The 24,596-nt window shown below is 56.0% G+C and overlaps 1 protein-coding gene across 1 annotated transcript in view; it reads left to right on the top strand.

Annotated features, from left to right (window-relative positions):
- IQSEC3 (IQ motif and Sec7 domain ArfGEF 3) overlaps positions 1 to 24,596 on the top strand; it is a 99,405-nt gene that overhangs the window by 45,016 nt on the left and 29,793 nt on the right. Inside the window, exons 3-5 of the mRNA XM_059935091.1 lie at positions 3,466 to 3,742; positions 15,436 to 16,532; positions 18,471 to 18,632. Of these exons, the coding sequence (XP_059791074.1) occupies positions 3,466 to 3,742; positions 15,436 to 16,532; positions 18,471 to 18,632 (1,536 nt within the window). The remainder of the gene's footprint in view (positions 1 to 3,465; positions 3,743 to 15,435; positions 16,533 to 18,470; positions 18,633 to 24,596) is intronic.

The following is a 24,596-nucleotide window of genomic DNA, read 5'->3' as shown; positions in this document are numbered from 1 at the left end:
CACCTAGGGCATGCCCCACACTGTGGTGGGTCCCACCAGGGGGTGAATACACACAGATTCCTCAGAGGCCATGGATCCCAGGACTTGGTACCACCCAAGACCAAGACCCTTCACTGTGTTCTTTCTCCAGTGGGTGGAGAACAGGGGTGGGAGCAAGTCCAACTTCACTCCTCTCCCTAAGGACCCTGGGAGTTAGTCGGGGGTCTGGGAAAGGCCATGAGGAATGATGAAAAACCCTATTATTTCAATTTCGTGAAGGTTGACAGGAAGGCTAAATATTGAGAACCTCTTCCACTTAGGAATGCTCCATGCTATTTTTCTGGGCATTCTTGTGGGACTCCATGCTATAGGGTTTCAGCTCAGACTACAACCACCATTGCCATCAACTACTGTGTGCCAGGCACTGTACTGGGGGTTGTGCCAGCTGTATTTATTCCTCACAGCAACTTTGTAAAGGCATTACAAGGATGTCTGTTTTGCAGATGAAGAAATAGAGCCACAAGGGGATGATGTAATTTGCCCAAGGTCACATCATAAGTAGCAGAGCCAGGTTTCTAACCCAGGTCTGCCTTCCATGTTCTTTGGCCTCCACTGACAAGCCTAAACCTTGCCATATTGATGACAGTAGTCTTGGGTTTCCATCACCACCTCCTACCACACAAGTCTGTGGAGTATGATAAGGAAGGAAGACAAGGATGGGGTCCCCTTTCCAACACTTTTCATCATATACCTGGGGGGACACAGTCTCTCAGGTCCCTGTGCACATAGGTGGGCAAAGGCAGAGTTGGTTCCACCAGCCAGAGAGCCTGGAAGCTTGGGGCTGGTGGGCCTTGGTGGTCTGGCCTCGGCACTGGAATCCAAGCTCCCAGAATGTCCAAGCTGGAGGGTCCCTGGAGATGAGTAAGCTCCTGTGAGGGGGCAGGTGAAGACACTGACTCAGGAGGACACGAGCTACCCGAAGCCACAGAGCTGGTTAGAACATTGTGTGTGTGTGTGTATGTGTGTGTGAGTGTGCATGCACGTGCACGTGCACATGCTGGAGATGGCAGTGGGGGCCTCCTATCTCCCAGACCCTATGGATGAGTTCAGGTGAGAAGGCCTTGGAGCCTTCGTCCATGTCCAGAGGGGTGGCCCACGAAAAAGGTTATTTTAAAAATGTGTTTTGTTTTAACGTAAGTAGTGTCTTTGGGACCAGGTGACCCCAAGAAGTGTCAACAGGAGAGTGGGGGATGAGACACAAAAGAGAAGGAAGCCAGTGCAGGTCCATTAATGATCAGGTCACTGCTTTGGGCAACTGGGGTTCAATCCCATGGGGCACTTCTGGGAGACGGTGTGAAACGTGTCTCAGAGCTGTCCTGCCCACAAGACAAGGAAGCTGGGGTATTTGTCTACCAGCCTCCACTATCATTGGTTGAGCGCTGCTATTGAGGGGCATCAACTCCTTAGAACCTCTTGCCAAGCATCCTCCAGCAGCATAAAAAGAGCAAAGGGCTATTTTTAAAGGTGTTTGGTCTCTAAAGAGTCTTGAAAACCTTTTAGGGTTAAGAAGCCTTGGGCATCAGTACCAAGGACAGTGCAGAGAAGAGATGGGTGAGACGGAATGCTGTCCCCAGGAGGCAAGCTGTGCTGGGAGTGGGAAAGGGCTATTTCCATGGGCCCTGCGGGAAGAATGGCCATGTCCTATCACAAGAGGAGCTGAAGTTAGATCTTAAAAAGAACTTCCTGGTGATACTAGTGAAAAAAACACGTACTTAGAGCTCATCCAACTATACAGCTTGATTGATGGCCACAGAAAAAATGACGAAGCAAAGAATCATGCAGTGGCAAGGAGTTTGAGGCTCCCTGTTGCTAGGGCTGGCCAATGAGCTCTTCTTTATCTATGTTTGGCGGGGGGGTGCAGGGGAGTGCTGGGGGGACGGATGAAGTTGAATGAAGAGAGGATTCTTCACTCCACCCTTGGTTATTCTAGCACCAGGAGGCTCCAAAGTTTGGGTGGAAGCAAGAGCTTGAAGAGGTCCCTTCTCTGGCACGATTTGGGGCATCTTACATGGGACAAAGCTGTGGAAGAAATAAGTCCTAAGGTTGACTGGCCCTCCAACCAGAGCCAACCCACCTCCCTGGACCCCTGCTCCTCATATGTGAAAAAGGGAGATGGGAAGGATGAACTAGATAACCTTAGGGATTCTGTCCACTGCCAAGGCCATGCCAGTGGCCTTGGGTTCTCTTCGATTCATCCTTCAACAAGTGTTTATTGAGCCTTCCTTGTTTGCTCAGCACTAACTGGGGAGGAGGGATTCACATAGAATACAAGTGCCAGGCTCTGGGGGGCGGCGGGGAAGGGAGATGGGGGAAATAAGAGTTAATGTTTATGGAGCACTTAGTTTGTGCCGGGCACTGTGCTAAACACCTCGCATACGCTGACTCCCTTACGCCTTGCATGACCCCGTAGGGCAGGTACTAGTGCCTCCTCTATACTGATGAGGAAACCAGGGGTCAGGGAAAAAGCCACTTGACCAAAGCCACACAGTAGTGGGGCTGCACTGGAGCCCACACCGTGAGCCGAGACGCTTCTCCTCCGTGAAGTAGGCGGTGACTCTCTGGTGTTCTCGCAGGTGGAGCCTGAAAGCTGGAAACACCGGGAAGGCTTCACGCAGGAGATGGCTCAGCGCTGGGCCTTGGGGACGGGCAGAATCCAGAGGCTGGCCGGGGAGGGGAGCAACCTGAGTGTAGCAGCCCCCGGGCAGCCAGAGTGTCGTCTTAGAGGAGGCGGGTGGGCAGCAGCTGTGGCCAGCCTGCTGGTGGCTCCGCGGGAAGAGAGCAGGGGCTGGGGAAGAACAGACACTTCATAACCCCAGCCAGGACTATGTGCATCACTCCTGCCCCCAGCCTCCTTGGGGCAGTCTGAAGACGGATCTGGTTCAGCGAGGATCAGCTTCCTCCCAGCTACTTAAGCCACCGGCCAGAAAGCCAGACCACTGATAATTACGGTAGTTAACACACATAGAGCACGGACCATGAGCCAGGCACGGCTTTAAGAACTTTAACTAGCTTAAGCCTTCCAGCATCCTTATGAGGCAGGTACTAGTATTATTCCTGCTTTATAGATGGGGAAACAGAGGAAAAGTGAGGTTCCGTTAACCTGCTCAGGGCCCCAGAGCCAACAAGAGGCAGGGCCCAGCCTGGAACCCAGGTAGTCTACCTTAAGCACCTGCTCTACCGCTTCTAAGCAGGTTCCTGAGCGGTGGCCAGTGCCAGCCACTCCCTCCCTCTGCCCCCGGGGACCCTCCGCAAGTTCAGGCTCTCCTCCAGGGCTGGGGCCCTTCCCTAATGGGGACCTCAGGAGGCCCCCACCAGCCCCTCCGCTGGTGAGGCCCATCGCTGCCAGAGGGCCCCAGCCCCCCTCCCCCGCACTCACATGCACCCCGCCCCTCCCCCCAACCGAGCACCGTTGCCTTTCGTTCACAGTGACGGCTCCTGCGCCCAGGCCGGTGCGGGCACGGAGGACTCCGTGGCGGCGGCGGCGGCGGCGGCCGGCAGACCCAGTGCCCACGCCCCGAAGGCTCAAGCCCAGGAGCTGCAGGAGGAGGAGGAGCGGCCGGGGGCGGGGGGCGCCTCCCCGCGGGCCGGCCTCCACTGCGCGGCCTCCCCCAGCAGGCAGCAGCCTGCCCTGGCAACGGCGCTCTGCTCCCGCGCCCCTGCCGCCTCCGATTACGAACTCTCCCTTGACCTAAAGAATAAACAGGTACCCAGGGCCTCCGAGGGGGGTGGGAAGGGTGGTGAAGGGCCCTGTCTCGGGCGCTGTCCAGGGTACCAGGGATGCCCCTGTCTAGGCCGCCTGTGCGGCAGGCAGGCCTCTTTGCCGCTATTCTCCCAAACTGGACCAAGTGACTGCCCTTCCCTGCAGCCCAGGTCCAGCCTTCACGTGGCAGGGGTCACCCTTGTACCGCCAGGCCCACAGGCCGCGTGTTCAGGGCTCTGCCCCTCTTACCACCGCAGGAAGACCAGCTGCTGACACACTTCCCACCCCCAGAAGAGATGGCCTGGCTTATCTGCCCACCCAAGGGGCCAGCCCCAAGCTCAGGCACACACAGGCTCAAATGAGGTTTGAAGACAGTGGTCTCCTCCAGGTAGACTGAGGAGTCCCAAGATTAGCCCAGATTGGGGGAGTCCAAAGACCCCCTTATTGGAGAACAAATTTCACTGAGGAGTTCTGAGCCTCCATCTTCCATTCTGTGAAGCAGGAGGAGAAAGTAGTCAGTCACTGGGTCCCAGCTGAACCCTCCAAAATGATAACGGCATGGTTTGTTTGGGTGGAAAATTAAGAGACCTGAAGGAAGATCTGTGTGTGTGTGTGGTGTATGTGCGAACGCATTTAGAGAAAGAGCATATGACTTAATATCGCTAAGAAAGAGCATTGAGCTTGGAGCACAGATGTGGGATCCGATCCTTGTTCTAGCTCCTCTGTGACTTGGGAAAATGCCAGTTAAGCACTCTGGGCCTTGGTTTCCTCATCAGCAAAACTGGGAATTAGACCTTGAACCATCTCTGAGGTCCCTTCTAGCTCTAAAATGTGTAGGTTCTAGAGAACCATTCTTTAACCCAACGGACTGTGAGGTTTCGAAGCGAAGCTAATAGAAAAGTCACTAAGACTGAGTCAAGCCCAACCAAAGTCTTTTCTTCCTTTCTGCATAGATGTCGAGCTATTATCCAAGGTCAGGGGCTGCAGGTGGTGCACCAGCCTTCAGTAAAGTATTTGACAAAATCTCCCGTGGTAGCTATGTGGACAGGATCGGAAGTGGGTTAGTTGACAATAGAGTCGGGTGGGCTGTTCTCAAACGGAATTGTCAAAAAACACTGATTTTTCTATCGGTGCCAATGCCAGGGTCATTGAGTGGGGCACTGTCCTTGGTCCTGCCCAGTTCAACCATTTCGAAAAAGGACTGATGCAAAGCTGAAAGGGAAAAGCTAATACCTTGATGACAGAATCCCAGATTTGAAAAAAAGAAAAAAACTCATTAGGAAATATTGTTTAAGTGGAAAAAGTCAAATGAAAGAGGGAAAAATCTAAAGTTCTGTTCGCAGCTTTGAAAATCCCACAGCACTACTATAATACGAGCAGGCTTGGTCGTGGGTGAGAGGCCTTAGGGATTCAGTTGACTATAAGCTCAAGATGCATCAATAGCCAATGAAGCAGCTGCCAACGATATGGGTCCAGCAGCCTTCAGAGATGGGTAGATAAAACCCCCAGTGTAAGGGGGCCGCTGCCTGGAGCCCCACTAGTTACTGGTCAGGCTGTCTGGTTCTAGGGGTTTCATTTAAGAGGGAAAAAGAGAATCCTGAGGTTCTAAGGTTCTTCTAAGAAAGAAAACAACTGGCTGGGGTCATACAGGGAAACTGTAGACATGAAAACCAGTTTTAAACATGGAAGAGCTGAATGTGTATTGGCTGGATTAGATTATTTTCTATCATTCCAGGTAAAAATAGTGGTACTAATGCATGAAACTTGTAGGAGAGGAAGGGGTTTGTTTTTAGCTCAGTTAACAGTTAGAGCTGTTAAAAATGTAGACTGTCGCGCTTCTGAGGTAGAGAAAGCCCATGCAGGGGCTGGGAGGCAGTCCATCTGGAACCGCATGCTGTGATGTGGGCGGTCAGCTGGCACAGATGAGAACGTCCTCTCAGTTCCACTTGGCTCTGCCCCTTGAGGACAGAGACCCTGTCCTATTCATCCCATCCCCTGGCGTCCAGCAGAGTGCCTCGGGCAGAGTAAGAGCTTATCGAGTGAATATTTTTTGAGTAACTGCGATGCATAAAGCAATGAGGGAGTAGGGTACCAAAAAGAAAAAAAACATGGTCCCTACCTGCTCCCCAAAGAGATTACAGTTCAATTTAAGGAGTATCCTGTTAGTAACACCAAAGGAAGCTGGTGCTTCTGCTTGGGCAGGGAATTAGTTTAATTCTAACTGATTAGTGGGGTAGGGAGGGTTGTGCAGGGTTCTGACGGGCTCTGTGGACCTTTTCCATGGTGGGCATAACTCTAGTAGATGGGTTTGCACGTCAGCCAGCAGCAGTGGGGCAGGAAAGATGAGGGCTGGTAGGGGTGTGGTGGAGCCCCCGTGCCCTGGGGAACAGCCCGCCTCCCCTGACCCGTGTAGCTCTCCAGGCCAAGACAGGCTAGGGGTGGGAAGAGGAGGGGAGAAAGGGACTGAGGGGAGCAGAGTGGCTAAAAACACTGCACACGTTTACAAAAGATGGAGCTCCACAGCTCTCTCTTCTGCAGATGAACTGTGTGACCTTAGGCAAGTTGCTTAACTTCTCTGGGCCTCAGTTGCCTCATACAGCCCTTTGCCTCTACCGCTAACGTTCCTACTCCCCTCCTACTCCTGCACTGGCCTCATTCACTCCTTCTCTTGCTTTAGGACTTGCTCTCCTGCACCTTCCTCCTCGCGGGCAGCTCTCCCCACCCTCCCAAGGCTGTGTTGAATGCCCCTTCTCAGTGGTCCCACAGCACCCAGGCGTCCCCTGACATAGCCCTTCAGCCCAGGATCACCATTCCTGTTTACTTGACGTCTCCTCTAAGGCAGGGCAAAGACATCCATCATGACACCTCTGGTGCCCGACACAGCGCCTGACATGAGAAGATGCTCAAAGGATGAAGAGGGGAAAGTAACAGTTCAGTGGCCTGAAGGGGATGGGGATGAGGATGGGCATGAAGCCTGGGCCAGGTCCTGACTCTATCTCAGGTTTCTTTGAGATCCAGGATTTAGTATTCTGCTCCTGTGGTCCTCACGAGTCACCCACATCCTGTGGTCCTTGGGCTGGAAGGGATCTGGGACAATCACTATCTCCCCAGTTCACCAACCTGCCAGGCCCGCTCCATCAGCCAGTCCAAAATCCCAGGTGTTTTCCGTGGCTCCTCTCTCCGCCCCGCGTCTGATCCAGCCCCCCACCCCCCATGCTACTCTTAACCACTTCCCAAGTCCCACCCTCCCCTGCCATCCCCCCCGCCCCTGCCCTGGGCCTGTGTGCCCCTGGGGAAGCCTCCTGTGGACCCTCTGCTTGGACCTGGTCCCCGCACCGCAGCTGCATTCTCCTTGTGAGCAGCACATCAGTCATGGTACCCCATATGGGGGCGCCCACGGCCCCTCGTTTTCTAGGGGACAAGGACTTCAGGCTCTTCCGCCCCCAGATCCAACCCCACATCCTGCCTTGCTCCCACTCGGGGCTCCAGCTGTGCCTCTTTGCTATCCTTTGCACCCTCGTGTACTTCGCTTCCTCTGCTGGGGACACGCCCCACCCGTCCCCCGGTCACACTCACCTGGGTGGTCTCTGCTCACACTTCAGTCTCGGCTCAGAGTCCCGAGCCGGGGTGTGTGCTGTTCCTGAGGGCCCACGGCGGACTCTGCCGTCTGGCCTCATCCCCCTCGTGAGGGCAGGGGCTCTGTCGTGCCCAGGCTGTCGCAGAGTGAGCAGATGGTGCTCTGAACGCCGCTGGGGTGCCGCTCCCTCCGCTGTCGGGGCGAGGAACGAGCACGCCCTGGGGGTGAGCATTGGGCGCTGCCGGCCGTGCCCACCGTCGTTCCTGCACCCGGCACAGCCTGGCGCCTGGGCACTGCTGGGTACTGGAGGAACACAGGAATGAGCAAACCAGTGAATGAATGAGGCCCCCAGGCCTCCCTGTTCTCCCAGTCCCCGTGCACCGACGGCCCCTCCCCGAGGCCCCACAGGGAGGAGACTGCCTTCTTCACTTGCTCTGCCCCCAACTCTCCCACTGCACCTCAGGGTGATCCTTGGGGCCGCACCCTAGAGGTAGGGCGCATGCGGATCCCTTGCGGGGAGGTTCCTTTAGGAAGTGGCCATGTCAGAGATACAGAGGGCGCGGACGTGATTTCCAAATTCAGGTTCTCTAGGGAGTTTGTGTCCTGTTCTCTGCTCCTGTGGGTGAGCGCCCACTGGAGCCCATCTGGGATGTCCAACCTGCATAGGTCTCTGTGTTGTCCAAGCCCGGCGGCCGTGGGGCTGTGGTCACAGCATCCAGGCCCTGCTCCTGAGTCAGGGTCCTGGGTGGCAGCGCTCTCTGTCTGGAGAGCAGATCTCCTGGACCCCAAGCCTCAGGGTCCAGCCTCACCACGGGGTGCCTCTCAAGGGGAGAAGTGGTGGCCATGTTTCCAGGTCACTGTCCCTCTCTGGGCCTCAGTTTGCTCACTGTGTCTGAGGCTCTGTCCTGCTCTGAAGGTGAGAGCGCTACCGCGGGCGTGAGGGCCCCAGTGGACCAGCCTGCCGAGGGTGGCGGTGAAGGCAAGGTGTGCCAGGGTGTCGCTCTGCTCCGTGGTCTCGGTTCGGGGAACGGCAGTGCACAGCTGCTGTGCTGGGCCCCATGCGAGGCCTGGGGGCACCGCGATGCGGGAGACGCAGTCCTGGGTCTCAGGGAGCTCCGGTGCCAGTGGTGGGCGCTGACACAGAACGGTACAGGCGACGCTAACAGCACTGCATCTCGGGACAGTGCTTGAGTGTGCCGAGCACTTTCTGTGCGTCATCTCCCCCCATCTGCACAATGTCCCTGCAGGCTAGAGACTGTCACTCTCCCCATCTTAGGAATGAGAAGACTGAGGCTTAGTGATGTTAAGTGACTTGCCCAAGGACACATTCCTAGGTGTGCACCCCGGTGCAACCAAAACAGACCCCACAGTCCACGATTTTAACCCAGAGCCCTCCCCATCTGCTGCCCCCGCGGTGAAGGGGTAGGTTCTGCGGAAGCGGCGTGCAGGGCACTGCGGGATCCTGGCACAGGGCAAGTAGCCCGACCAGGGTTCAGAGCAGGCTTCCTGGAGCAGCCCCACCCGAGGGAGCATCTGGCTCAGGGAGCAGCTGAGCCGCGGCTCTCCCCCAGCGCCCCTACCTGGCTGCATCGGGAGAGGGTCCCAGGGCAGCCCTGCTCCCCAGCAGGCCTCTGTGCCCCTTGCCATGCTGAACACTGTCTGTGTTTTGGACGGTGGGCAGGGAGGTGGGCACACGGAGAAGAACAACCCTGCTCAGTGCAGGCCACGCGTCCTGCGGGCCGCCCCGCGCTCCTCCGAAGCTCCTCTCCCCTCCCGACCCTGCCCCGGAGCCTCAGGTGAGGTGGGAGTTTCGCCTCGCCAAGGTCTGCAGACTCACACCACGGACTGCTTTAATCTTCTCCACTGAGAAATCCTGGCGCACGTGGGACCCGCCCCCGCCCCCGCCCCCGCCCCCGCCCCTCGCCCGGGCCTGGGGCCCCAGCGTCCCTCAGAGGCCCTGTCGGGCTCAGCCCGGCAGCAGCTTGGAAGAGCGAGCGTGCTCTGACGCACACGGAAGGCTCGTTAGCGAGACAGCCCCCAGCCCCGCCCCCTGCCTCCCCGCAGGAGCCGAGGGATGGCGCTCCTGGGGGGAGGGAGGCCACAGTTACCCAGGACTCACGGGGCTTCGAGAGGAGTGGGCGGAGCTGCTCCTTGGCCGGTGGGCCCAGGGACCCCTCCCCCCCACGAGCTGGTCCCTCGGCTCTCTGGCCTGGCCCTGGTAAGAACAGGGTCAGGGAGGTGAGCGGGGCCTGGCTGGGGCGGATGGAGCTGACCCGGGGGAACCACGGATTCCCCAAGGCCTGTGATAATGGGGGGAGGGGAATGCACATGGGGGGCGGGGCCGGTGGTACAGCCTTTGGCTCCAAGCCCAGATCCAGAAGACAGCCTGGACTGCATTTCCCCTGGCGCAGAGGCGAGAGTTCAGTTTAGTTCACGGCCGCAAACATTGATTAAGCCCCAAACACGGGTCTGGCTCAGCGCTGGGCACGGGGGATGCAGGGGCGGATTACGCTGTCCCGCCTGTGACGCACCGTCTGGGGTGCTGAGGCGGCACCGAGCGGGCCGCGAAGGAAGCGGTGGGGGACACTGTGGGCAGCAGGCACGAGGCCAGGATGAGTGGGAGCCGGCTGTGTTAGACGGTGGGAACAAACGGTGACGATCCCTCAACTGAATTCAGAGACCGTCGTGAGCAGTGGCTTCGGGCCAGGCTCTGGGCTGAGGCCATCCGTGCACCAGACGATGAGAAGGCCACATCCGGGGCCTCCAATAACTTACGCTTAGTGGAGTCTTGGGGAGGGGAGGGGGGAGGGAAGCCTAAGTTAGATGAATACCACCAAGATTAGTAGGGGAAACTGAGTGTCAAAGAGAAGCACGAAACAACCTTCTCGGGGATGGGGCGTGGTTCAGGGCAGGGACACCCCGTTCCGGTTGGGGGAACTGGGAGGCTTCGTGGAGGAGGCACATTTGAAGAAAGGGGAAACGTTTTGCCTGGAAGAGAGGGCATGAGAGTGGGAGGTGAGGCTGAGCAAGAGACCAGAGCAGGAAAGCCTAGTTGGGGGGGCGGGGGGAGCAGGAGGCGGGGCTGGCGAGTGAGCGTGGACTCCGCGTAGTAGGAGGGGCTGGGGGGTAGGCGGGGCCAGGCTGCTCAGCGCTAGACCCCCAGGAGATGGTGTTTACGCTTATTTAGGGCAATGGTCTCAAGCGCTGGAAGTCCTGTGTTTACACCCGCTCTCTGAGGATACTGCTCAGGGGCTGGTGCTGGAGCAGGAAGCAGGGAAGCAGTTGGGGGGTGTCAGAGTGGTCCAAATGGGGGGTCCAGGAGAGCCCCACGTGGTGACAGTCTGGTGGAAAGTTCAGGATGATTGCAAAAGGCATGGGGTGGGGGGCGCTATAGGACTTTCAGCCTGACAGATATTGAGGATAAGGCAAAGGCCGACCCTGGGACAAAAGCGAGGTCCCCAGACTGGATGACCTTGTAGCCGGGGTGCTGTTAGGTGAATAAGGACGTCATCCAGAGCTGGTTTGGGTGAGCCGGGGGAGACGATGGGGTCTTGGAAATGTAGGTCTAGGATGGAGTCTAGGAATGGAGAGCTGAGAGTCACAGAATCATCACTGTCAACATCAAACTGCTACCACTTATTGAGCACCTACTGTGTGCCAGGTGCTACAGGAAACAATTTAATTCTCACAACAAGCTACAGAGTCAGCAGGATTAGCTTCATTTAACAGATAAGAAAACTGAGATTCAGAGACGTTAAGAAACTTGCCCAAGGTCAACGAGCAGGGAAGAGGCAGATCTGGGACTGGGTATTTCCCCTATGGGCTTGCTCACCCACCTATCAGAGTGAAGTTACAACGGAAGACGAGGTTCTCAGACAAGAGGTGAGAAGATATTAGCCCGCGGGACACCTTTAGAGTTGCCACGAAGGCTCTGCATGAGATAGTTCTCATTTCATCAGCTGTTAGCTATCAGCTACCAGGGGGCTGCTCTAAAGACTTCCAACACAGAAGTCAAGGAAGACGTCCAGAAATGCACAGGAAAATCATTAAAATGTGTCTGGAGAATGGAAGAGAGCACACATATGACTCGTAACTAGCACGGTTAGGGACCTTGTGGTCAGAATATAGGATCAAGGAGCTGTATGGAGACAGGAAAACCAAGATAGACTGGGTCATGAGAGTGGAGGACAAAGTTTCAAGGTGATAAAGTATCAAAGCTGCAGAAAGGATGGGGAGGAAGGTTGAGGATGGGATCTAGTGACTGAAGGTCATCAGTACCTTTCTGAGAGTCGTTTCAGAAGTCTGGTGGGAGCAGGAGGCAGCTGCAAGGAGTCAGGGCATACGGGGCTGGCCAGTGGTTCGGCATTTGCTCACGGACGGAGGCAGAGCGGGCAGACTAGTCCTCCTATAGGTTTGGTGGAAAAATACAAAGAGATTGGGCTAGTGCCCCAGAGCAGGGGAGTCAAGCAAGGTCATGTTTCAGCCTGGGACATTAAGGAGGGTCTGTAGGCTGGTGGAAAGGAGTCAATACCAGGGTAGAGGCTGGAAATGCAAGTAGGAGAGACTAGGGGATGAAGTAAACTTACAAAGGAGGCCAGAGAGGGTGAAATCATCAGCCCGGGAGAGAAAAGTTACGGTCAGATTAGGAAGGTTTTAATCTATTCAATAAATATTCATTGAAGATCTACTATGTAGTCTAAGCATTGGGGATAGAGCAGCGAGCATGGCAGGCAAAGTCTGCCTTCATAGGACTTACAGTCTAGTGGAGGACTTGATGGAACAGATTCAAGAATTTAAAATCTGGTTTTCTTCTCTCCTTGGGTGAAGCATGGACACTGGCTGGTAGAAGAAGTCTCCTCAGTTATCTCAGCCAGCCTCTGCCTCCAGGTGGGATGACACCATGCCAGGGGGTGGACCTTTCACCATTTTGGAAACACTTCAGGCAGTGGGATTTCACACCTTCCCTCTATTGCCAGTAGCATCTCATAATCTGAAGAGAAGCTCTCGGGCCAGGGGTTTCCCTAGACCTATGAGCAGGCCAGGGAGGAAGGAGATGTGAATCCCTGTCTGGGGTCAGTTGCTCATGGTGCTTGGGGAGGGGTAAATGGGAGGTGGAACTTGCGAGAAGGAGGCAGGTGAGCGGTCGGTTCTCCTCCCTCTCTACTCTTCCCCTTGGAGGACTTTCCTGCCTAAGCCAAGGCCGATTCTGGGCCTCAGGAGCTACAATGCTCTCTTCCTTCTGGTGTGATTTCTGCAGAAGCAGGAGGAGAATTCATCAGAGGCAGGTACCTGTGTTCCTCTGGGGCTCCTGGGCGCATGAGGTCACACCTAGATAAAGGCCCACAGGCAACTGTCCAATTGGTATGGTAGGCAGCATTCTAAGAGGGCCCCGGAGATTCCTGCTCCCGGTGGACACACCTATATAATCCCCTCCCCCGGAGTGTGGACGGGACTAGTGTATATGATGGGTGTCACTACTACGATTAAGTTACCAATCAGTTGACATTGAGTTAGTCAAAAGGGAGGTCATCCCGGGTGGCCTGAATGAATCAGGTGAACCCTTTAAAGGCAGTGAGGCTTCAGACGGAGGCTCTCTTGTTGGCCTTGAAGGAGCAAACGACCACGTTGTGAAGGGAACCAGGTGGCAGAAAACAGCAGGCAGCTTCTGGTAATTGAGGCCTCAGTCTTAAATCTCCAGGATCTGAAACCTGCCAACAGGAGTGAGCTTGAAAGAGGACCCCGACCCGTAGATGAAACTGCAGTCCCAGCTGACACCTTGACGTCAGCCTGGTGAGACCCCGAGCAGAGAGCCCAGCTGAGCTGTGCCCAGACTGCTGGCCTCCGGAGCTGTGAGGAAATAAACGGTGTTGTTTTAAGCGGCTACCTTTGTGGCAATTTGTTCTGCAGCAGGAGATAACTAATACACTTGGCATGCTTTATAAGAGCGCCTTGGATGTCCCTACAACCAGGGTCATGAGTCCCAGGAGAGCTTCCTGCCTTCTGCTTAAGGCCTTGCACCTTGTGAGCTGCAAATGCTTCTGGGAGGAGTCCTATAGGAAGACTTAGTGGCCTTCTAAACCTTAATAGGAATACGTTTTCCAAGTCTCTTCAGAGAGAAGCATTGGATGTGGGGAGAGAGGCAGCATAATACCACTAGGCTTGGGGATGGGAAAGGGCATTGGATGGTGAGACAGGAAGAGCCCAAGACACACATTGAGGAGGTCCCGTTTACCTGGGCTTGTCCCTGGGCGTTGGGATTGTATCTATGAGGTCTCCTGGGCTAGGAGGGTGTCTCTGCTGGTCCAGCTGTGGGGCACCCACAGAACAGAGGGGGCTGCCAGGGTGTTGGGAAGTAGTCACTCCAGCTGCAGTCCCTGGGGGAGCGGGAAGCGCGGTGAAGTGTTCCTTGTATTGGGGGATGAAATTTGGCCTTTGTATCTGTACCCCTCCCCCCATGATCCTGGGGGAGGATGGAGGACTGATGTTGTTCTTTCCTTGAGTTTTTTTTTTTTTTTTTAATTTTATTTATTTATTTTTGGCTGTGTTGGGTCTTTGTTTCTGTGCAAGGGCTTTCTCCAGTTGCGGCAAGTGGGGGCCACTCTTCATCGCGGTGCGCGGGCCTCTCACTGTCGCAGCCTCTCTTGTTGCGGAGCACAGGCTCCAGATGCGCAGGCTCAGTAATTGTGGCTCACGGGCCCAGTTGCTCCGCGGCATGTGGGATCTTCCCAGACCAGGGCTCGAACCCGTGTCCCCTGCATTGGCAGGCAGATTCTCAACCACTGCGCCACCAGGGAAGCCCTTGCCTTGAGTTATTAATTTCAGCCACCTGTCCCGATTCTTAGTTCAGGAAGGCTACTCTGTGTAAGTGGAGTGTATGGCTGGGAATAGGACATAGTTTCAGGGTCCAGGAATACTTTCTCACTTCCCAAGCTTCCCTAAGGACTGATGGAACCCACCAGAGTGCTACCATTTTGTCCGTCCCCTTCACACAGGCTTTGTCTGTTATTTAAGTGCAAAAATCTCTAGGAAGGAGCACTGCTAACTGTTACTGGTCATTCACACCTCAGGGGGAATGTCTTTCTAGTCCTTTCCTGAGAGGTTTTTGGTAAGAGAGAAAAAGTGAGAGCTTAGCAACCCAAGGAGGAGAAAAGACCACAGATGGGGGACAGAGCTGAGAGGAGGGGAGGAAGGGCCTTGAAGACAGACTGGCCAGTGCCAGAAGTTTTCCTGGGTTCACATCTGCCCAGATGAGGCAGTGCCGTCCCCACCCCGGCCCCCGCCAGCCAGCCCCACCAAGCCCTGCCCTGGTTGTAACAGCTCCCATTGTTGGAAACAGAGGTGACTGGAATTGCGGAGCAGGGTAGCCTGGAGGGACTCCGCCTGTTGAAACATCCATCCATCATCCATCTGTCTTTTTATGAAATTCACGTTTATTGAGCTCTATCCTGTGCCAGCCCTTGGGCTGGGTGCTGTGAACACAGAGATGATCTAACCCCAATCCCAACCCTTATGAGGCTCCCAGGAACAGGAAACTACCCCAATGCATGACATGAATGCTGAGAAAGAAAGCAGGTGAACAGGAATAGCGGCAATGTTTTTTAGCCTATTTAATTTTCAATTTTCTATTATTTAAAAATATACACAAAAGTAGAAAGAATAGTGTAATGAACTCCCATTTAACCATCACCCAGCTCCAACAAGTTTTATTAATATTGTTTCATCTAACCCTTCCACTTTTTTTGATGGAGTATTTTAATACAAATTCAAGATGTCATGCATTTCAGCCATAAACACTACCGTATGCATCTCTGATATGAACATTTGGAAATAACCACCTCCTACCATCCGCAACTCCTCCGTCCCCTGCCCCTGGCATCACCAATCCCGGAATCCAGTCCTACATCCCACACCTCTAGGAGCCTTGGCATCTCAGGCCATGGCATGCTAGGGTTTTCAGACATGTGCCCCTCAGTCCCCCGAAGCTGTGCCTTCCTGCGCCCCGCCAAAGTTCAGCCAGCTCACGCCCTGCCCCAGTCGACAGCCGCCGCCACCGTCTTTCTCAAGGACTGTCACACCCCTTCCCTAACTGCGCTCCCGCGCCTCTCTGTCTTCGCTGCAGATTGAAATGCTAGAACACAAGTACGGGGGCCACCTGGTGTCCCGGCGCGCCGCTTGCACCATCCAAACCGCCTTCCGCCAGTACCAGCTCAGCAAGAACTTCGAGAAGATCCGCAACTCGCTCCTGGAGAGCCGCCTGCCGCGGCGCATCTCCCTGCGCAAGGCGCGCGCGCCCGCGGCCGAGAGCCTGGCGGCCGAGAGGGCGCTCCTGGAGGGCTGCGGCCTCTCGGGGCTGCCGCTGGCGCGCTCGCCCTCCCTGCCGCCCACCATCGCGGGCACGCTCACCGAACTGGAGGACTCCTTCACCGAGCAGGTGCAGTCCCTGGCCAAGTCCATCGACGACGCCCTCAGCACCTGGAGCCTCAAGACCGTGTGCTCCCTGCAGGAGAGCGGCGCTTACCAGGTCCACAGGGCCCTGCGCGCGGCAACGGGGCCGCCGGGCCTGGAGACCGAGGCGCGGGAGCCCGAGGGCGCCCACCCGGGGGACTGGGCCGAGCCCGCCGAGCCCGCCGGCCCGCCCCAGGGCCACGGCAGCACCCTCATGATGGCCTTCCGGGACGTCACCGTGCAGATCGCCAGCCGGAACATCTCCGTGTCCTCCTCCACGGCTCTGTCCGTGGCCAACTGCCTGGGCGCGCCGACGCCCCCAGCCCCCGCAGAGTCCGCGGCGGGCGAGGCCGAGCAGGACGAGGCCGGCGGGCAGGAGGCCCCGGAGGCCCCCAGCGCCGGCCAGGGGGACGTGCCCGCCGAGGAGGCGAGCGCAGAGGCGGGAGTCGACGACGGGGCCCTGCGCGCCAGCCCCCCTGGGGCCGCGGTACCGGCGGCGGAGGAGGAGGAGGAAGACGAAGAGGAGGAGGCCGAGGAGCCGGTGAAAGGGACGGAGGCCGAGGCCGGCGACAACTCGGAGCAGCTGAGCAGCAGCAGTACGTCCACCAAATCGGCCGCGTCGGCCTCGGCCTCCAAGGAGGCCCTGCAGGCCATGATCCTGAGCCTGCCGCGCTACCACTGCGAGAACCCGGCCAGCTGCAGGTCTCCCACGCTCTCCACCGACACCCTGCGCAAGCGGCTCTACCGCATTGGCCTCAACCTCTTCAACATGTAAGTTCCAGGAGGTGCGGGGCAGGGGCTGCACTTACAGGTGGGCAGCGGCCCGGGAATGGCCCAAGTCGTCCCAAGGTCGTCCCAAGGTCCTCCCAGGTGGCCTCTGGGCCACGCCTGATCCTTGAGCTAGTGTGGGAATACTCATTTTCTTTTTAATGGATGTGAGTTTATGTTAAAGATTAGGGTTAAAACACATGAAACCTATGCTTTAACCACCAGTACTGCTAGATGAAGCTAGGCTTTGGAAAGTGAGAAAATTTCAGAGAAAATGCAGTATTAAGTAAATAATAGTACGAGTAGTATAAGGCTTGAGCGGAAAGCATTCGGGTAGGACATGAAGTTAAGGAAACAGGGAATATCAATCTCATGGGGTTGATGACACGGAGACAAGAGGCAGTGATCAAAGGAGGAAAGGGTGGGGGGAGGAGAGACCTCGTGTGAGGAATGGGGGTGCGGGGGGCGGATAGGAGGGGAGTGTCAAGCAAGCAGACGTGAAGCAGAAGAGAACAGGGGCGTGGGAGCAGAGAAATGAACGACCACCATAGCTCAGAGCCCCCAGCCAGAACTTCCTTGCAACCAAGAGGTATACAGCTGGTGGCAAGCAGAGGAAACACACATGCCCATCCTGTGGAGATTTCAAGTACATGAGGCGCTCGTCTCCACCCTCCACTCACCCCTTCCTTCAGAGCCCTGAGCCGGGAAGCACGGTATCCCTCCCGCCTAATCAATGAGGACTGAGCAGAGACCATTCACCTGTGTGTTCATTTACGCATTCAGAAGTTATTTTTGGAGTGCTTGGCACGGAAGCCACGAAGATGAGCAAGACACATCCCCTGGTCTCAAGCAGCTTATCTTCTAGGGGGAATAGCTACTGTTCATAGCTCACCTGACATAAAACATTTGCAGACTTCCTAACAATCTCTAGAGGCAGCATCATTACGCCATTCTACAGGACAGGAAACAGGCTCCCACAAGCGAGGTGAGCTGAGCCCTGAGAAACAGCTAGTAAGCGGCAGGGTTGGGTGATGTCAGACCCGTGTGACTCCCAGCGCTGCTTCTTGCACCTCAGGCTGCCACCCTGCGGAGCACAGCCCTACCCTCGCTTCTGCACACACACAGGTACTCGCATCCCACAAGGCAGTGGTTCTCAGATTATCTATAGTGAAGGACCAGTTTGGGTTTTTACCCAATATGTTGTGAGCTGAAACTTCTGTAAAATACAATTAAAACAAGTTGCTAGAAAAACAGTCACATGCTTGGTTGTCCTGAAAATGTCAACGTGCTATAAAAGGGTCTAAAGGCTTAGCCTCTATTTCTGTACTTATCTTCTCCTGGACCGGTAAGCTCCAGCTCAGGGAGCAGCATGGATTTGCAGACCAAGCTGGGAGCACGTGTGCCTTAAGACACAGCACTCACACCCACACCCACACACAGACTCAAGCCTGGGAAAGTCAACCCTGAAGAGCAGGGTCTTTCTTGTGTCTGCCACACACAGGGAAGAGGGGTGTGGTAGGAGATCCCACCTCCATTTCCCAGTCTCCTCTGCCCTCCCGGTTCGAGCGTGGGTCCTGAGTAGAGACAGCAGGATACAGGCGGGAGGAAGGGCTTGGGGACCTCAGGGTCAGATCCAGTGGGACTGAGGCAGCAAGACGGAAGGGACACCTCTCCACCTGCTCTGGAATCTACTTGGCCAGACCTCCCCAGTCCCGCACCATCTTCACTCCTGTGCAGGGAGGTTCAGGAGAACGTGGCGAGAGGGGCTTTTTAAGGGGAACCCCTCTGCAGTGGAAGGAATGCTGACATTTCCTGGGCATTCTGCCCAAGGACCTCCAGGCACTTTTGTGGGTTCCCTAGGCAGGAAGAAAGGGAGGAAAGGCGTCATGGGGAGACTTGCCTCACTCTCTACCCCTCCTCCCCTCCCCACCCCACCCCCAGAAACCCGGACAAGGGCATCCAGTTCCTGATCTCTCGAGGCTTCATCCCCGACACCCCCATCGGAGTGGCCCATTTCCTGCTCCAGCGTAAGGGCCTGAGCCGCCAGATGATCGGAGAGTTCCTGGGCAACAGCAAGAAGCAGTTCAACCGCGACGTGCTCGAGTGAGTGCCCCGCCTCAGGCTCCTCCCCGCCCTCCTGGCCCGCCCTCCCGGATCTCCTGGGCAGCCTGGGACCTCAGCTGGGGAAGGCCACGGGGAGGACAGGACCTGTAACGTCTGGGTGGATTCCCAGAAGTCCTGGCTCCAGTCCTGGTGGCTTCCTGATTGGTCCAGGAGCCAGAATCCCCATGGTCCTTAGCCAATCACCTTCCTCCCCTCCAGTCATTCTGCCGCTTACTGAGCCAAGGTGCTCCTCCGCGTGGCACTGTGGATGGGGATGGGGATGGGGACACAGGGACGGAGATGGGGACAGGGATGGGGATGGGGCCGCGGATGGGGATGGGGGCGGGGCTGGGGCTGGCGCAGAAATGGTCAAGGGAGGCCAAAAGGCAAGAGAGTGAGCCTGAAAAAAGAAGAAGGCCGTGTCAGCTCTGGGGCCATCTCCGCCTGGGGGACCGGCCCTTCAGCACCCTCTCCTGCCACCTGTCCAGCCCCCCAGCCCCTGAGTGTTCGCTTTATATCGTGGGGGAAACACGAGGCAGAAAAAGAAGGGGTTAGACTGAGGAGTTTTAGAGCCAGAAAGTACTATGATTCCATAAAGGTAGACTGACCACCAAGGTTGAAGTCCAGTAGATGTGGGATTTGGGGCTGTGTGGGCGAGGTCACACGATCAAAACAATTGTTTTAAAGTCCAGGAGATGGGGGATTTGGTGGGGGTGAGGGGGCCGCTTTTGCTAGGGCTCTGCTTCGTGGGTGTGGTGCCATGGATAGGTAGGCAAGCCCCGGGGCAGGGGAGCACTCCCTGGGGCTGAGGAGCAGGGCCTTGGAGCCACCTCTCCTCTGGCAGAGAGGGGGCGAGGCCCCGTGAAGTCTGCTCCGGACCCGTCTCTCCCCGTGCCTCTCCCGATGCTCCTCCTCTCTTCTGCTGGGCCCCCCCTAAGCTCACTTCCTTCTCGAAGGTCACCATTCTGTAAGGAGCCCTCCCCACTTCTCTCCCCACCCCCTTCTCCTTGGGTACAGTCGCCGAAGTGTTTCCCCAGGAGTCCTGGAGAACCTCTTCCTTTTGTACTTGCTCTTGAAGCAGCAGGGGCCTGCTACAGAGAGCTGGGGGCGCCTGCTACAGAGGGCTGGGGGCGCCTGCTACAGAGGGCTGGGGGCGCCTGCTCCGGGGCTTAGCAGCATGGAGTCACTGGCAGTGTCCCCAGGGTGGGACTCAGACACCTGGCTTCTCTTTACGGAGCAGTCTTTGCTGCCGTGTCTTCGGACAGTCTCTGCTCTCTGGGCCTGCATTTCCATGCCTGGAGGGTGGAGGGGTTGGGTTAGGAGGGGAGATCGGTTGCGCTTGGGAATCCCTGTCACATTCCTAAATTCCTGATGGGATAGTTGTTACCTGAGTGCAGTCAGAAGAGAGGGGGCTTGGACCCATTCAAGGGACCTTGAAATCCCTGATGGCCCTTAGTTGACAGAAGCCAGCTCCTGCCTCTGACTCTTGGTGGCTTTGGACAATCAACTGTTCCTCCCAGAACTGGTGTTCTGAGTGCCTAAACCCATAAATGGACGGCATTTCTTTATCTTCCTCCTCTCCCTCGGGCTCCCCTTCCCCATCCCACCACCCCTGCTGTGTGGGTGCCCTGAGGGGATGCCTCGAGGAAATGACAGAAGAGGAGAAAGGTCAGGTTTTCCGTCTCCTTCCTTTCCTGCTTTCCTCTGTCTGGTTCATCTGTCCGGCATGAACTTTTCATTTGCCTTTGTCCCCTTTCCACTGGAGAGTGAGTAGAGGTGCTGCGCCCGATGGCTTCATTCCTTCCCACTGCCCCACACCCCCTGGGTGACCCCGCTTTGTCCCTCTGCTCTGGGGCAGGGTTGACTGCTCCACTCCCAGGCCCTGACTGCCTTGTCTGTTCTCTTCTGCCTTTCCAGACCCCATGTGGCCTGGCCCCGGAACTCTGACCTGCTAGGCCCCTGTTGATCTGCAGCTCTGGGAACACACGGTTTTTCTGCAGCCCAGGTTGTGCTGAGCAGCACAATGGAAACTAATTGCCATCCTCCCTGGGAGATCATGTGGGCTGGAGATTCAGACTAGCCGCTGCCGCCTGCGCCGAGAGGGGAGGTGGGCTGGGGTCTAGGGCTGGCGGCTGAGCGGGCTCAGGCTTGGATGAGAAGGCAGTGTGGTGGCAGGAGAGGTGGCTGGACCTGAGAGTCCGGCGCTGGCCCCTGCTCTGCTCCTAACACGCTCTGGAGCTTTTGCAAGTCACTTCTGCTCCAGGCTTCCTCATCTGTAAAGAGAGAGGGTTGAGCTGCGTGATCTCAGAGGTCCCTCCAGTGCCGGTGAATCTATCGTCTTTCCTTAGTGCGTTTGTAGCACCCTGGCGTCATGCACAATCATTTGCCCTGAACAAGCTTTGTCATCCTGCCAGAGCTGCCCAGAGCAGCCCTCAGGCTCCAGGGCGGGGCTGGGGTGCCAGCGTTCACGGTGGAACAAGATGGCCATTCACCACTCATTCAGCAAATACTGAGTGCCTACTGTATGCTGGGAAAAGGGCTGCACTGGGCATCCCACGTGTGTACGTGTCGGGGCGGCGGGGGGAGGAACAGGCCTGGCTCGTGGCCTCAGGGAAGTTATAGACCCAGGTCTCCACGGGGAGAGATGCAAGGAGGAACGTGGAAGGAGAGGTGAGGGGCCCACGAGCCTCCAGTGGGCACTGTGGGCTTAGGGGGGGTCTAGCACAGAGCTGAGCCCCAATTCTGCCACAGTGAACGCCTCAGTCCCTCGTGATTTGTTCTGACAGGCCCTGGGCTCTGAGGCCCTGGCAGACTCGGCCTGCACATGGCAGCTCCGCAGAAAGGAGCCCTCCTCCCCCAGGTCTGCAGCGTGCCGACTGCGTGGTTTGTCTGCGGCGAGGTGCCTGGAGAGGATGAAGAAGCAGGAAGGGACGGGCATTTGCAGGGCAGCAAGATGCTGGGGTTTTGGGTATCTCCCTGCCACTCAAAGCCAGCTCTCTCGGAACCCTTCAGGATCCACTGCCTCTTCCTTACTCCCACCAGAGAAAACACACAATGACAGTCACCCAGTGCCATGTGTCCAGGCCAGGAAGGCTTCATTGGGATTCTGCACGTGCCCCCGCCCCCGCCGGTGACATTCAGCCTGTTGTATCCATTCTGTACAAAGCTGTTTGCTGAATAAAAGACATAAATCACCCATCCCCTTGGAGACTGAGACAGCCCAAGCCACCGCTCTCTCCAAGATGCAGCCAGACTGGAAGGGGAGAGGCTGAAAGTCTCTGGGAGGGGAAGGGAGGGGGCCCTCCCCCCACTCCTGGGCCTGGGGGGACAGGAAGAGAGGAGGAGCCGGGCCAAGCAGGATCTGTCCCAGCCACTGATCCACGTCTGGGCGTCACAGATGCGGTGACATTTGCCTCCGGGGTCAGGCCCTCTGTGCTCTGGCAAGCTGACCTCTCCACCCCTTTGTGTCCTAGTTCCATGGATGCCCCATTCCAAGAAAGAATGTATCCAACCAGGCTTTATCAAATAATAATAGGAGGCATTCTGAGCTCAAAGGGCCATGTCCATTCCAGTGTTGACCTGGGAAGGTGTTGCGTTTTGGTTGTTGGCTTTTGTGTTTTTTTTGTTTGTTTTTTTAGGAGAAACCAGCCTCAATTTCCTCATTTGTCAAATGGGGATAATAGAACCAGTCATATGAATTAAATTTTTTTAAGTGCATATAAAGTGCTTAACTCAGTGCCTGATGCTTAGTACATTCTTTTAAAATGTCAGCTATTTCTATTATTATTTTTCCCACTTAAAAGCACAGGGTGTTAGACCCCCCTCGCCTCCCCTTCCCCTCGGCTCCCTCCCCCAACACAGGGAAACCTCAGACTCCTCAGGGCTGGTCTGAGACAGAGTTCCGCGCTGGGGAAGGGAGGAGACCACCGCATGCTTGGAGGAAGTCCTCCGCTGGTGCTGAGGGGGAAGGGCAGTGGGGGCCAAAGGGCAGTGGGCATCAGGATTCTCTGGGGCTGGAAGCGTCTCGCTCTCAGTTTTCACATGGCTGGGAAATTTGACTCTGCTCTATTTCCTTTCTAAAGTGTGCGCTTCAGCAGGTTTGAAGGCCAGCGGATGGGGAAATGTTGTGTGCTGGCTGTGAGCAGTCTCTTTCCTGGCCCGGGTGATCTTCACACCCGTGGAGGGCATCTGTCATTTCCAAGGAAACGCGCGAAGGGCAGCTTTGGGGTTGAGTAGCCAGAAGAAAGTTTGCTGGGTGTTCCTTCTCTGTGTCTGCTCCATTCTTTGTTATTAGATATTAGAGTCTGACGTTTTAGTCAGATTTCATTATTCCATGGAAATGTTTTGGCCAGAGTGCAACAGATTTGTTCTTCTTAGGGGACGTTCAGAAATGAAGACAGATTGTCTGTCAAACTCAATAGGCTGGAAGGCTCTGGCCTCTCATCGCCAGGAAGGAATGATTTGAGAAGGTCCTGCGTGTTGTCTGTGTGTAGCTTCGGAAGGGTTGCCTTGCTCCTGAGGAGATCCACGGGGCAGGGGAGAGCAGGCTGGGGCCCAGGCCCACTGTGACGGGTCTGGCGGAGGGTGCAGAGAGGCTGGGGCAGGCAGGGATAGAAGACTTCGGGGGCTATTTCCACTGTTCTGAAAACTTGATGCTGCCCCCCACCCAGAGGAATGGAAGGAGGGGGTCTCTTCTAAATGTGGTGTCTTTGGGTTTTATGACCTCGACTCCTCACCTCTCCAGTGCCCTTTCCCCCATCCCTGCCACCGCACACACACACACAGACACACAGACACACACACACACGCTCACACACACACAGATGAGAGATTCTACTTAACAGGAAAGGGTCATTGGCACTTAAAAGAATCATTTGCTCCTGTACGTGGAGATCTTGGAACCCCAGAGTGGGATGAGAAAGTCCAGAGTTGAGACTCTCTTTGGCTTCGTCACAGATGCACAGAACTTGGGCTTTTACACAAAAATGAACATACCCACCACCCATTCCCTTCCTGCGTACCCAGGGCCCAGCTCTGGAGAGGTCTCTCTCGATCCTGTGTGATGTTCAGGCGTGGCTGAAACTGGCCGCTCTTTGCAGTGGGACTTCCTGGGAGCCACACTGCCCGCGGGTTTCTCAGGAGGGCCGTCTGTGAGTGAGCAGGCAGCTCACACATATCCAGCGTGTATCGTGTGCCCGCAGGGACGGTTCTAAGAACCTTACATGCACAGCCTCATACCATCTTGCCAGCAGCGCTGTGAGGCCAGTGCTGGGCGTCTGCACCAAATGAAGGAACCGAGGAACAGAGAGGGTGGGTCGCTTGCCCCAGTCCCAGAGCCGACCAGCGGCTGAGATCTGAAGCCTGGCAGAGTGGTCCATAACCTGAGCCCTAAACTCTACACCATCCTGCCTTGTGCTTCATCCCAACAGATGTGTGGTCCGAATGCCTTTACAGTGCTTGTCAGAGCCCAGCTGTGAATCACTGTGCTGAGAAATGCTTTGGACGGTCAGCTAGTCCAGCGCTCTCATTTTACCCGGCCAGGGACTGAGGCCCAGAGAGAAGAAATGACTAGTGCCCAGGCCAGGGGCAGAGTAATTGAACTGAATCAGATGCTGTCCCATCCCTGACTCACCTTTATTTGCTGGGCCCCAACCCTCTCATCTGGGAAGAAAACAGAGCTGAGAAACTGATCCACAAATCTCCACTGATCTGAGCTAACTCAGTTTCCTCTCTCTGATAGATGTATGTTTTAAACAGTTGATGGGTCTAATGATGAAATTTCAGGCAGAGTTCATTGGCGATGAAGGAAAGGGTCTTCATACCTACGCTAGAAAGAACTGCAGATCTACTTACTCATGGGGCACGTCAGCTCCGATTTGGTCCCTAACGAGAACTCTCATTTCTTTTTTTTTAAAATATATATATATATATATATTTTTTTTTTTTAAATTAATTTTATTTATT

The sequence above is a fragment of the Balaenoptera ricei genome, chromosome 10, assembly GCF_028023285.1.
Source record: "Balaenoptera ricei isolate mBalRic1 chromosome 10, mBalRic1.hap2, whole genome shotgun sequence".
Classification (NCBI taxonomy): Eukaryota; Metazoa; Chordata; class Mammalia; order Artiodactyla; family Balaenopteridae; genus Balaenoptera; species Balaenoptera ricei.
This window is presented reverse-complemented; position numbering and strand designations above follow the sequence as displayed.